At 37.5% G+C, this 14,795-nt stretch overlaps 1 protein-coding gene across 3 annotated transcripts in view; it reads right to left on the reverse strand.

The window, feature by feature from the left end:
* Positions 1–4,366: 4,366 nt before the first annotated feature.
* abtb3 (ankyrin repeat and BTB domain containing 3) overlaps positions 4,367–14,795 on the reverse strand; it is a 275,369-nt gene continuing 264,940 nt past the window's right edge. For all 3 annotated transcript variants that reach the window (XM_062983030.1, XM_062983028.1, XM_062983029.1), the window contains 6 exons: positions 14,170–14,275; positions 11,577–11,679; positions 9,832–9,913; positions 8,672–8,740; positions 7,536–7,649; positions 4,367–5,967 (listed from right to left, as the gene is read on the reverse strand). In XM_062983030.1, the coding sequence (XP_062839100.1) occupies positions 5,758–5,967; positions 7,536–7,649; positions 8,672–8,740; positions 9,832–9,913; positions 11,577–11,679; positions 14,170–14,275 (684 nt within the window). In that variant the 3' untranslated portion in view covers positions 4,367–5,757. The remainder of the gene's footprint in view (positions 5,968–7,535; positions 7,650–8,671; positions 8,741–9,831; positions 9,914–11,576; positions 11,680–14,169; positions 14,276–14,795) is intronic.

The following is a 14,795-nucleotide window of genomic DNA, read 5'->3' on the forward strand; positions in this document are numbered from 1 at the left end:
GTTTGTAGTCCTTAGCCAATATTACTGGTTACTATTTGTATTTGCCATTAATCCTGTAACACACTTTAGCAGAAAATAGGACGAACTTTTGTATGGGAATGTGCTGGTCTGGATAAGGGTGGCATGTAGGAGTTCCCCTACATTTCTTTGCTTCCTTCAGTCCCTATGCATTACGGCAGTGGTTCTTAACCTGTAGGTCCTCAGATGTTTTCAACTTCCAGAAATCCTATCAGTTGGTAAACTGGCTGGGATTTCTGGGAGTTGTAGGCCAAAACACCTGGGGACCCACAGATTGTGAACCACTGCATTAGGGGGTCACGTTAGCATTTCAAGGTGAAATAGGAGAAAGGGCACCTATATATTTTACAGTTGTATAGGAGGGAGAATCTCAGCAGGCACTGCTTGCCAAGCAGCATTTATCCATCTGGCCACTGATCCAGTCCCATTTTCTTTTGATCTTTGAAAAAAATATTTTAGAAAAAGCTGCAAGACTGTTTTGAGAGATGGTGGAATTACCAGCTCTAGCCAACTGGCATCTCCATGGCTGGCTTCGCTGCAGATTTGAAATGTTTTTGTTCCAATCATGATTCTAGTAAGGTCCATTTATGTTTCTTATTGAATGCAGCAGGTGTGCTCCCAAATCCAGTTCCATTACTCTGTAATATTACATCTGTCTTGCTCCAAAGCTTCTTTCTTTTTTCTGGCCCAACAATACTAATTTACTATTCCTTGTCGATGTCCATATTCCACTGTGTCTTCTTCCCTCAAATTTTATGTCCTTTCAGAAATGTACTTTTATTCACCTTTTCCTTTTTGAACACTATAGCCTCAGTGCAAATATATGTGATCTTCTGCAGCTCAATTTTCTAAGTCTATATTATGTATTTCATCTAAATTATGGCTTTGCCTAAGACACCTGTTTAAGAACTGGGAAGAAACTACATGTGGTATTTTTACTGGGAAATGGTATACTGCTTATGATATTATGATAAATTGTATCCCCCATGGGAAACACTTTAAATTCAGTTATCTTAAAGAAGAAGTAGATAACTCTGGAATACTGAGCAGAATGACACAATATTTCTCCTCCCACAAAAGTCCCTGTTTTAGTCTCTTAAGAGACAATATAATAATAATAATAATAATAATAATAATAATAATACAGTAGAGTCTCACTTATCCAAGCCTCGCTTTTCCAAGCCTCTGGATTATCCAAGCCATTTTTGTAGTCAATGTTTTCAATATATCGTGATATTTTGGTGCTAAATTCGTAAATACAGTAATTACAACATAACATTACTGCATATTGAACTGCTTTTTCTGTCAAATTTGTTGTAAAACATGATATTTTGGTGCTTAATTTGTAAAACCATAACCTAATTTGATGTTTAATAGGCTTTTCCTTAATCCCTCCTTATTATCCAAGATATTCGTTTATCCAAACTTCTGCCGGCCCGTTTAGCTTGGATAAGTGAGACTCTACTGTAATTCTTTATTTGCATCCCTCTTTCTCCCTAAATGGGACTCAAAGCGGCATACAGTATATCCTTTTAGCCAACTACAATTCATCTCCTATAGTCATGGTCAGTTTCCAATCTGAACATTTCAGTTATAAAAGATTAATTACACTGTTGGGAGACTGAATTTAAGGGCCTAAAATTGTTTGAAAAGAAAAGCAAGTAAGAAGAGTGAACGAATGGCATTAGGATGAATTTATAGAAATGCTCCTGCACCCAATTATCAGAGTATTTCCTTCTAAGCAGACCTATGTAGGTTTGTACTGCTAGAGAACTAAGCAGATGGTACTGTAAAATTTACCATTTCCAGTTATGTAACAGATAGTATTTCAGAAGCAGAAAAAGATGACACTGTAAAATTTATCATTTCCCAGTTATGTAACAGCTAGACATTCAAAAGATGTATCTTCTTATTCATCCTTTTCCATTCTGGGACAAAAAAAAACCCTTTTCTGAATTTCTGTTGCTAACTGTTGAATAAGGTGTTAACTGTATGCAAAAACCAAACTAGACATTCTGCAGAATGAACAGTTGGGAAACCAGATGTTTTTTTCTTCTAGTACAGGTAAGTGTGACACTGGGATAATACATAGTATAGCAAAATCTATGGAGAAAGAAATTTCAGCCAAAGCATGCAAAGCTACTGTCAAAAGTAATTTGTTCTCATTACTTGTTAGTGCTACAATAAGTACTTGTTGTTACTTTTAGAACATCTTAAAATGAAGTTGTTTCATTATTCATTTTGACACTTATTACTTTGGAGGGATTGGGAATCTGAGAGTTGATAAAAGAATGACATTAAAACTACTAAATTCCCCCCCCCCCCCCCCCCCCAGATTCCAGGTCAGAATGCCTCTAAAATTTAACTTCAAAGTGTAACTAGAAAATGTTACTTATTAAACTATTTTTATACAAAATGTTTTTAACCTGCTGATTTTGAAATATGACATAATTCTTAAAAAGTATCTCATAACTACTTGGAAGCTTTGAGGTTAGCCATTTTCACTACAGTTGCAATTTCAAGGATGATTATCCTCTCTACACCTGTGCTACTCAAAGTAGTGGTCCACAGACCAGGGCTGATCAACCATAAGCCATCAGCTGCCAGTCATTGGAGTTTCTAGGAAAGAAAGTAATAATTGTAATCAATGGACACAAATGTGGTGCTAAGCCCTAGCAGTCTGGGGAGAAATGCTACCCCATGCTCCACAATTTTCCCTCTAGGAAAAGAAAACCCACACCAAGTTCCATGATTTTCCCTTTAGTTTTTACAGATAAACAAGGCCACTAATATAGGGAAGGCAACTCCCATCATCCCCCTGACAAACATGGCTGTGCTCCACTTTTAAGTCTCCCTGAAAACCTGCAACAGGCTGGAAGAGACAGGTACATATCTTTCCTGAGTGTCCTTCTATTTTTTTTTTTACTATCTGAAACTTTGTGCAGTTGTCTCTAAATAAATGGTCAAGGATTTCTAAATACTTCTTATTAAAGATAACAACTATTTTTGGCATCTCTGTTCTTTTTTATTATAGACCCCCTAGATCCAATAGATCTAAGTCTGTACATAGGACCTACATTCAGACAGTGTGGAAAGACTGCAACTGTTTTCAGTTTGATTCATCACATGCAACTTTGGTGAGTCCCAGGTCCAATTGATCCACCCTGGGAACCCACTGTGCTCCTACTCAGGTTGAGAGGTTGTGTACATTTAAACCAGACACATCTAAAAGTTCACTTCCAGCTATTGGAAAACATGTTGGGCAGGCTAAATAAGTGTAATTTATGGTCCATCCTAGTTACCCCCATTTTCTCATTTAAGCAGTATAGAATGGCAATGAGAATGGATGTTTCAGTGGTGCTATGGTTAAAGGGCTGGGAATCATAAATCCTTGCCAAATATTTGCAAAATCACTCACAGAGCTACCATCAGATAAACACAATGCACACATTTTGGTTCCCACAGACTAGTTCCCTTCAGTAATGCTTAAGATTGCTTTGAGGCTTTCAAATTTGCTAAAAAAGCAAAGTTGAAAGGAAAGTTCATTTGGTTTAAAAACCATTTGGTTTATTTCCCTTGTTAACAACATTCATGCATGTGATACATTCCAATGATTCTTGGTGTTGTTGGTGTAAGCGCCCACAAAGACTTTTGGCTGCATTGGTTGCCATCATTCACTTTTTGGCAGCTTGGCAGTTAATGCACTCAAGGCTTTTGAGTGCCACTTATGGGTTGTTATAACAATTAATCTTTTGTGTACTAATACTTTTAGAGATGGAGGAAGCATAGCAAATATAATGGAAGCACAATGAAGGAACCTTGATCAGCTCTTCCTTATCCTACCTCCAGCAAACCTTTAGCTATGATGAAGGATGCTAACCCAGCAGCCAGTGTGTTGAAGTAAGAGGCAATAGCTGGTCCTATGGGCGTCTATAAATGGAATGGAGCAGGGCGCCATATTATTCTCTGCCTCAAGAAGCAAAATGACCCAAACCTATTTTAAAAGATATAGGAAGGAAGATGTGTTACTCCATTCTGTCTCCATCGCCAGACTGCGCCTCTCTGATATTTATAGTATGTTATGCCATTCTGCACTGTTCCACAAATGGTTCAGAAGTTCAGAGTCACAGAATAGCTCCTTATTCTCCTGTTGTCTGATACAAAAACTGGATTCCTGGACAATTCCAAAAATCTGTAAATGTGATTTAGCACCTTTATAAAAAAGAGACCTAGGATTTACCTTGCACTGGTACTATGAACATTTCCAGAGTTTATCAACCTATCCTGATTTCCCCAAAGGCAGGTAAATTCACACTCTTCTGCCAAGAAAAAGATCATATGGTAAAGATTGTAGTGGAATAACCCTTTACTGTGGTTTTTGCAAAACTATTTGATCAAACTGAAAATCATTAAGAATCAGTGTGGCACTTAAAACAATTTGCTTAAAATATGTCACTAAATAACTCAAGGCCTGTTACAGGCCTCCATAAGCATATAATCTACACATTCTCAGCTGACTTCAAGAAATCGCTCTATAGTACATATTTAATATATAATTAAAATAAATCATCTTCATCATAATTTCTGCCCAGTAGCAAAATACTAACATTTCTCTTGAATAAAGACCCTGGATTGACCCCTCACATAGAATAACTAGAAACTATCATCTTTAAAACTGTTCTACATGGAAGTCGTGTGTAACCAGAAAATAAAATCCTGAAATAGAACTTCACAAAAATGGAGTTGGACAAAAAACTAACATCGCATTGCCTTTTTTTCCTGAAAAATTAAGCACAAACGGAACAGTTCACAGGTACCATTACCATGCAAATGCATGTTGAATTTCATTGCTGTTTTAAACCCCAAACCACAGTTAGCATGCAGAATTTCCCCCGAAACAAACAACTGAGTTCTTGGTAAGTGCACCTCTTTGGTGTAACCATAGCCATTCAGGCAGGATTATACCACTGTTAAGTAAAGCAGAATATGAGCTGAAAACCATTTTCCGATGTTTGTTTACACAATATACATTTAACCATTGGAAAAAAATGAAACAAAGCTAAACCCCAAATTTAACATGTTATATACATTCTCAAATATCTCTCTTGATAATAACTTTGGAATCTGAAACATAAGGGAGGGGGAAATTAAACTGCAAAGCTGCTCCATTTTTAATGAATAATTCAAAAACTTTTTCACCACTAGACATTTGCTTATACATGTATTTTCTCATTCATAATCAGTTCTTTGACTCTTGCTAAAGAGCAGCTATCAGGTTGTGTGTTTCTTAAATGCACACTACAATGAACTGTGGGAGACAGGGAACAGTACCGCTCTCACCAAAAAAAGTATGACACAGTGTAACAAAAAACAACCTGATGTGTTGGCTTTAAAAAATAATTGTTCCATGGCATCCTTGCTCCGTTTGGGGCTTCTTTTATTCACCAGAACGTGGCTCACCCCCTTGTTGGCATTAGCTGCACGACAGCACTTCTGTGTTCAGAATCTGAACAGTAAATTCTCAGGAGAGCAATACATCCTTGCGGTTCCGAAAATGCATAGGAGTCACATGTACCGCAACCTCTTGCCCAAGAGAAGAAGATTCAAGTAAGTGACAGCACCTTTGGGCCACAATGTAAGACTCCAGAAGGAAAAAGAACGTCAAGAAGCTGCAACAGCCACCTTTCATTTGCAGTGCCTTCCCTGCCTTTCATAAAACATCTAACCCTTCCTGAAATTTTATACAATGGAGCCTTTTGAAGACGACAAATGAATTGACTGGATCCGCGCTGCCAACGTCCTCTGTAAATCTTGTAGTACATTTTGGCCAGGTGAGTCTCCATTCTTGTCATATAGCAGCTGCTTAAAAGCTTCATTTTCAATTAGAACCATCATATTTTTTAGAAAATAACCCTCACAAAAGGAAGCCAATTCTGTGACTCCAAGAAACTAAAAAAGGGGAATGGGGGTAAGAAAAGAAAAGAAAAGAATAACCTGTTTTAGACAAGTGAACACACAAGTATATTCAAGTATTAAAGGAGTCAAACTGCACAATGCATTTAGAGGTTTTTCTGGTGAAACAGGTCAGTTATTATTTGTAGCTTTCCTCACCTCTATACCTTGAATGTACAATGCTTTGTTCTGTTATTGGTAAGGTAAACATGGATTTAATTAGAAAGGCATGCATCTCACTCAGTAGACAAGACAAATTTCTCTTAATATGAACCTGGGTGGCCAGGAGAAACTTCTATCCCTCTTTGGAGTATGTGGCCAATGTAAGCCTATATTTGACTAGTACTAGTACATCAGACAACTACAGTGCAATGTAAGCTAATTTTTAAAGCCTCAACATAAAAATGAAATAAAAGGAACTATTGAAGTTCTTCCTTAAATATATCAAACATTGAAAGTGTTATGCTTTGGCATACCAATAATATAAATAACTTTTAGAGCAATGGTACAAGTCCACCAACCAGAAGTTTCAAAATAAACATTTTGCATATTTATTTACACAAAATACTGACACCTATGTGGCTGTCAGTGACATAGACCATCTCTTGTCAATAGTACAAGACTGGGATAGGGTCTGGGACTAAAACTGAAAAATTCCTAACCTAAATTCATAGAGGTCATATAAGCTTATGTCACATACTCTCATGTTTAAATCCAATTGTTACACTCAACTAGATCTAGATCAGGCATGGGCAAACTTCAGCCCTCCAGGTGTTTTGCATTTCATCTCCCAGAAATCCCAGCCAGTGTACCAGCTGTTAAAAATTGTGAGAGTTGAAGTCCAAAACACCTGGAGGGCTGAAGTTTGCCCATGCCTGATCTAGATCTACTGGATTCATAAGATTCACAAGAATACTGGTCAACAGCAACTGGTTCAATGGCTTGGCTCTAACTGGGATTAATGGTTGGATTTAGACCTCATCTTTTCAGAAATGTGCTTGCCTTCTAACTTGCTTACTGACTTATTTATTTTACTGAGGGAACTGAATAAGTTGGTTTTGAAGTCTGGAAGGAAGCAAAAATCCTAAAATGATGAGAGGCATGAGAACCACAGGAGTTAACTAAATAATCTTCTATCTTGTATCTTCTATCAATGAGACTCCTACAGAAATTGTCATTTGGCTATCATCTTTGTTCATGGGGGAAGATGGATTCAATTCTGGAGCAAATTTGGAACTACAATTTTGGCAGGGCTTTGTATAGACTGTCTGATGGCCATCCCCAAATTGGCCATCCTTCTCCTTACAAGATTTGTACTCCCACACTAAGAGCTGGGAGGCATGCACTGTAATGGCTCATAATGCTCTACAGTGGTGCTTTGTTGCTATGAGTTATTGTCAGTTAACTATAATAGTAGCCATTAAGTGTTTTTTGAAGCACAGAAAAATGTGTCCTGGGGCAGAAACAGAGAACCAGAAGGTCTAAGCAACTGTCCAAGGATGCCTCATGCAGCTGCTGGCTTCAGTACATACACCAATGCGTAAATATGAACAATGCTGTATTACCTTGGCATGATTATAAATATCCACACAATTGTCTGTGTTGATACTTTTTGCGCAGATGATTTCACAGTGTCGTTGCAATGCTTCAAGCTGGAAAAATTTAGCAGCAGATAGAAGCTGAAAAGCAGGAGAAAAGATCATTACAGCTGCTTGAAAGCTATGGAGAATAACAGTTGGAGGTCTTTGGAAAAAAGGCAAGGTGCTGGGGGTGTTTCTTCATTCCTCTGCTGGCTCCATGCTGATTCTTATAGATTTCAAGCTGTCCCAAAACAAGTTCTACTGAACTATGGTAAATATCACTACTATTTTAGCTCTGATACAAATAATAAAGTATATAGAACAAAGAAAGACAAAATCATCCATCTGTTGTTTTTTTCCTAGACATGCATTCATTTTTTTCTCTCCTACTACAATAATTCATATTAAGATGTCACCAAATTTTGATAGCACTTCAAAAAAAAACCCCCTGCAAAACCTTTTCAATTTATCTGAGAACGTATGTGGGCAATGACAGATATACTACCACTTTCCAAAGTATTATTTCTATTCATTCCAAGGGATAGCATCATTAACTCCTAACAAAGCCCCCCCATACTGACACTACAATCCCTCATCACTTATTATGATCCCTTGAGCTGAGAAAATGGTTTTAATAATGAGAATTGTGTAGTATGCATCACATTATTGAAAAACACACCTATTTTTGTTGGTCTATAACATCCAGCCTGAAAATCCCACTAGCTTTTAACAACTTTTTAATTTTTTTAGTCATTCATAAAAGAATTATCTTGTTGGTGTTTTGATTTTTTAAAAAGATTCTAACATACTAAGGTAGTTGCAGGGATTAGGCCAATAAACTTTAAAAATGTACATTTCTGGCACTTTTCATGGCAAAATCATTAATCCGCTTCCAGTTAAATGGAGCTTTGTGGTTGGGATTTCTGCTTTGAACCATGTGGTCTGAGGAATGAACTTTCAGCTTTGCTTTAAGATACCCAACTATAATGAATTCATATATCTGAGACTTCCAATAATCACATTACATTACAAAAAATAGCCAAGGAGAACTACTATTTTTATTGGACTGTTTTTCAGAGAGTAGTGAATCATTCCAACCTTTGTTGCAAAATGCATCTTACCTCCATGATTTCATTGTTTTTAATGAGAAGTGACTCTGCACCTCCATAGTAGAGATACTGCATAATAAGCTGAAATAAAACCAAAGAGATCAATAGTCCACAAAAGTGTAGCTGTAATTTGTATTTCTCTTCCCCTAACCAGCCATCTGTATTTTATTATTCAGCTGGTTTTAGCTTCAGGTCATGGGCACATCTACACTGACCACTGATGCTGGTGGGACATAGGATCAGTCCTAAGCTGACTAAACATCGCACAGGGATGGTCTGGTATAACCTGGGAGAAAGCTGCCTTAACATACTTTCTCTCAGCTTAAACTAACTCAGGAGACAATCTAAATCCTGAGCCATGTTAGGAACAGTCAGTACAGCTGGATTGACTCTTAAATGGAAACAATGCCAGCTGTTTTGGCAGTATCCTATGCTCTCTGGGCTCACGTGGTCTGGGGATACAGAATGGCAGCCATCCGTTGTCCCTGTGCCTCAGCTGTTGCCAACTGTGACACATCCATCTACCTTGTTGTTGGTCTGGAAGCCAACAGCCAGAATGTGGCCTCACTAAGAAGGCTGGGCGGGGGGGAGGGGGAATTTCCCCCTTCTAGTAGCCTTTGTGATGTCAGCCAGTGTGCTCCATGATTCCGGTAGGTGGGATGTCACAGCTGGGAACAGCTGCAGCACAGGGGACCGGGAGGCCACCTTTAGCGTGCTTGCCCAGCAGTTCCAAACTGTGTTTGACTTGCCTGGGCAGTGGGAATTCCTTTCCACCTTCATTACGGAATCCCTGTTGGGCCACCAAGCAGACTTCATCCAGTATCCAGGGTTTTTAAAAAACATTTCTATGTTATCCAAAGACTGAACTCCAACTTCCTTATCTTGATAGAAATCCTATATTGTTATATTGAATGCCAATTATACTGCCAGATCATAAAATAACTAAATGCCATTCACGTGTGATATGGCTCTGCTTGGCATCATATTCAAATGTTGCTCCCGAAAAGCAGCAAAAGCTTTACATATTGATCCATTCTAGTATTAATTTCCCATTCTAGCAATTGCCATTAGTGTCTTTATATCAAGTGTGGGCAAACTGCACCCCTCCAGGTGTTTTGGACTTCAACTCCCAATTCCTAACAGCCAGTAGAGAACTCAGGACCCAACATTACCTGGAAAATGGGATACTTCACATAGCTGATCTCAATAAAAGAGCTGTCAGATGCAGGTTTGCTGGACAAAAGAGCTTTAAACCTAGGCAAAAACAAGACTGATGTTTTTTATTTGTGGAAATAATACAATTTGAAATACTCGAATGGGAATTACTGATTTGTGCACGATTATGGCATTACATACAGCTGACATGGATGCCATTTAACTACTGCAAACTTATATACCCTGGCACAGAGGTTTAGGATCTGGATACTCAAGCATAGCAAATGTACCAGAGCCTGTGTTGGCAACTTGTGTAGCAATAAGAGTTTGATGTACAACCATATCTGGATGATAATGCACAGGGTATCTATAAAGTCTCTTTACCATTTAAACGCGCTTTTGGAATGAGCTTCGTGTATTCCAGGTAGACTGGGATGTGCTTAGTCCTAATCTTTTTTATACTGGTTTTAAACTATTTCGTTAGATGTATTGTAATAGCAGATTCCCAGAATAATTTAGGGTTTGTTTATACAGTAGAGTCTCACTTATCCAAGCTAAACGGGCCGGCCAAAGCTTGGATAAGCAAATATCTTGGATAATAAGGAGGGATTAAGGAAAAGCCTATTAAACATCAAATTAGATTATGATTTTACAAATTAAGCACCAAAACATCATGTTATACAACAAATTTGACAGAAAAAGTAGTTCAATATGCAGTAATGTTATGTTGTAATTACTGTATTTACGAATTTAGCACCAAAATATATATTGAAAACATTGACTACAAAAATGGCTTGGATAATCCAGAAGCTTGGATAAGCAAGGCTTGGATAAGTGAGACTCTACTGTACCAAAATTACTGATTTGTGCACCATTATGGCATTACATCCAGCTTACATGGATGCCATTTAACTGCTGCAGACGTATATACCCTGGCACAGAGGTTTAGGATCTGGATACTCAAGCATAGCAAATGTACCAGAGCCTGTGTTGACAACTTGTGTAGCAACAAGAGTTTGATGTACAATCATATCTGGATGATAATGCACAGGGTTTCTATAAAATCTCTTTACCATTTAAACACGTTTTTGGAATGAGCTTCGTGTATTCCAGGTAGACTAGAATGCGATTAGTCCTAATCTTTTTTATACTATTTTTAAACTGCTTCATTAGATGTATTGTAATAGCAGATTCCCAGAATAATTTAGTGTTTGTTTATACCTTATTTTATTTTTTTGGGTTATTTAATATTTAATGTTTATTTTACTTAAGTGATATTTGTTCTTACTGTTCTAACGTAGCAAAATCATACTATGTATTTTTGACACTAATATTGAAATCTGAAATATATACAGTCTTTACATTTAAATGGTAAAGAGACTTTATGGACACCCTGTATATCTTCCCGCAAGTGGCGGTAAATTCTGAAGCTCATTAAGACATTTCTGGTATTCTCTTGCTCTCTTTCAATTTCCCTGCCAGCTCCCATGTCTGTGCAATCTACCATTACAGCCAACCAGTCTCATAGCTTTTCCCAGTTAGGATGTCTCTCTCAACGCAGCTAATTTCTCTACTCCTTCCAGCCTCCAGCACCTTGAAACTGACAGGTGGCAATTCTCCTGACTCTCCAACCCTGAAGCTTCCTCTGCTAGCCCAGATCAAAGTAGTTGGCTCATCATTAAACCAAACAGAATCAGACTAGAAAGACCATGCCAAGAGTGAGCAACAAGAAAAAATAGAAGAAGAAGAAGACGACAGTTACCTTGGGGATGCTGTATATAGTAATACTCTGTGTGCATAAAATGGTCTTCCTTCCACAAGGAATGTAACATCTGACATCTCTTTATTGTTGAGAAAATGGGGATCTGTAATGTTAAAAAAAGAAAATGAGAGAGAAGACATTTTAGTTGGAAACAAGTTAAAATATTGGCATGTCTGATTCCTGTTGATTAAAAAAGCAGATTAAGATATAATTGGTTCCGAAGTTGTTCTGAAGAAATGACTGAGATTGAATGTACAAAATCATTAATTATTCTGTAAACCTGTGTAAAGGTAACTGGCATCCACTGTATACAGCATGTGTTTGGATAAAGAATAAATTAATTTTGAAAACAATTTCTCTTCCTTCTTGTCTTTTGCTACTCTGATCTTTACTTAAACTTATTTTAAACATCAGATTCCATTTTCATGGCAGATTGAATGAACTTTAAAAGTGGTGTAACATTTAGGGTAAATAAGATTGAGCTCACATTAGTGTGGACACTTCCTTTTAATTTGTTTTGCTTAATCAACAGCATGCGAAATCAGCTAAACAAGCAAAAGGTGCAAACTAAGAAAATCGTACCATAATTTAAAAAAAAGACCATTGGTAGCTGAAAATGAGGTCCTAATATTTTCAGTAGATTTCAGTCTCTTCATTGATTATAAATTGAAATGGTGAGTAGAAAAAGCAAGACCGTGGCTAGCAGTGGGTTAAACTGCCAGCTACTGAAAGTCTTGTCAACCAAAAGGTCAGCAGTTTGAGCCGCAGGTCGGGGTGAGCTCCTGCCATAAACCCTAGCTTCTGCTCACCTAGCAGTTCAAAAACAGCAATGTAAGTAGATAAATAGGTACTGCTTCAGCAGTGAGGTAAAAGGCACTCCTGAAAAACATGCTGGAAAATTCGATCAGGAAGGTGTCCATGGATATCAGCCTTCTCAGCATGGAAAATGGAACAACAGCACCTTCCTATGGCCGAGTCGAGCACAGTCTTCAGATGCCGGAGATGAAAAGAAGCAGGAAGTCTTGCTTCTATCTATGTATTGTCTGTCTTTGTTATTAATTGTGACGGCATTGAATGTTTGCCTTGTATGTATTCGGTAATCTGCTCTGAGTCCTTTTGCGGAGATAGAGCGGAATATAAATAAAGTATATTAAGACACACATCTTCCTTTCCGGTTAGTGTTTATTCTTTGGACTACTCACATCCTGCTGTTTCTAGCTTATAAGAAGTATAAGGTGGCAATAAAAGTGAATGAGATAGATCTAAAACCCAGTTTAATAGGCAATGCTCTTGTAAAACAAGGAGAAGAAGCTCATCCACTCCTATATTCTCTCTAGAGCAAAATAAATGCTATATAAGGGCCAAACTAGATGAGATGATGGTGATTCATGAACTTCCTGTTTCTTTCAAATAATATTCAAAGAGACTTTGTCATAAAAGCACACAAAGAAATCCAGTGAAACCTTGAGACTACTTAGGAGGAAGGCATTTCTAGCATACGCTTTTGAGGACTCAGTCCCATATGAAATAGAATGGAGTCACAAAAGCTTGTGTTAGAAATTCCTTCTTTCCAGTTTGTCTCAAAGGTGCTACTGGGTTATTTTTAATATCTTTAAATCAGGGAAGGAGAACTAGGCATTGTGTGAAATAACACTTCCTTTTCTTTGTCAATACCTGTCAATCCTTTATTGGATGACCATGAATTTTGATATTTCTTCCTTTCTCCCTACAAGTAAAACATGTTACAAGTATTAACAATTCACTAATCTGCATTGCACACTTAAAAGTATTGGATTTTTGAAAAAATGGTATCTAAACATGGATATTTGGATGATATAATATAAATATTCTACAAGATGTTCAGCCTCAAGCTTTGGTAGACTTCCAAGGAAAGCATGCCCTCAAGCTGTAAAATAAATGAGTTGCCTTTGTGTATAGTATCACCACTCATTCATTTCATGCATGGAGCCATGATCTAAAATGTGCAGGGCATATGACAGAAATGATGCAGTAATTAATTGTGAATACAGATGGGCCTGGAAGTAGGAGTAGATATAGCCCCCCTGAAGTAATCTTCGTCTCTGCTTCTAACAGAATACATATGCAGTCTCCAGATTGATTTCTGAGTGGGTTCTTGCATGGATAGGCACACATACCCTGCTGCTTCAGGCAGGCTGCTTGTTCTGTTTTGATTTCATGATCTGTTAAAGCTGTTTTTAACCCTTTAAAAACTACCCAAAGGAGGAAAGCAGGTATGTCATGAGTAATGCCCACTGCAGCTATGCAAATTCACCTTATTCTGAAAACAACAATATGAGCATTCTTTTAAACTTCTGTTGTGGGAGGAGGATATATACACATTAAATCACAAATCCTACTGCGTATCCAGAACAAAATGGTGGATAACATTAGCACATCCTTATGTTCAAACAAAATAACTTTAAATTTTACTTGGAAAGACGTTTCAGCCTTAGCCAACAATCGACAATATGACAGTCATATATCTGTTATTCTGTATTGATATTATTTATCTTCCACTGAGAAAATTACAATGAATCATATGTGTACAAGTTTCAAGGCACAGTGCACTTACCTAAGCGAGATGTCTGCTTGCGTTTGATTTCAACAAGCTTGGGAATAGGATAGGGTCCATAGCAATGCGTGAAAATGGCAGCCAATTGCTGACTAATCACTTCATTCTAAAAGAAAACAATAATAAAATAAACAATAAATGCAGGTATGCTTTGTAAAATAGAAGACTCACTCACAGGTATTGCAACACCAGGTCTGAAAATGTGAGCACTTTTTTTTTGCTGGCATTCTAATTTCTGCTACTATTTCTGCTCTTTTCAATATTCCTAATACTACTAAAGTCAACTGAATGGGCAACTCTGTAAAACTATTTTAGGTACAGCACATGCAGACAAAACCTTCAACAAGGGATTCCAGTGTTGAGAAGACATGTAGAGAGGATAGCACAGTTGCCCTGTTCCCATTCATAGAGGTTCCCTTTTGTCTTCTACACCTGGAAGTTGACTTTCTGGAATCAGTTTACTATCCATGGAGAGTCTCCACATAGTTAAACATTCCACATTATTATGAGAGTTTCTACCAAAAGATGATGGCTATTAGTCCAGATAATTGCCCTTTGTGTGTGGAAGGCAATGAAAAACAATAAATGAGGGATGGATTTAAACCTGGATTTCATGGACTTCTGGA

Source organism: Anolis carolinensis, chromosome 5 (assembly GCF_035594765.1).
Source record: "Anolis carolinensis isolate JA03-04 chromosome 5, rAnoCar3.1.pri, whole genome shotgun sequence".
NCBI classification, from domain to species: Eukaryota; Metazoa; Chordata; class Lepidosauria; order Squamata; family Dactyloidae; genus Anolis; species Anolis carolinensis.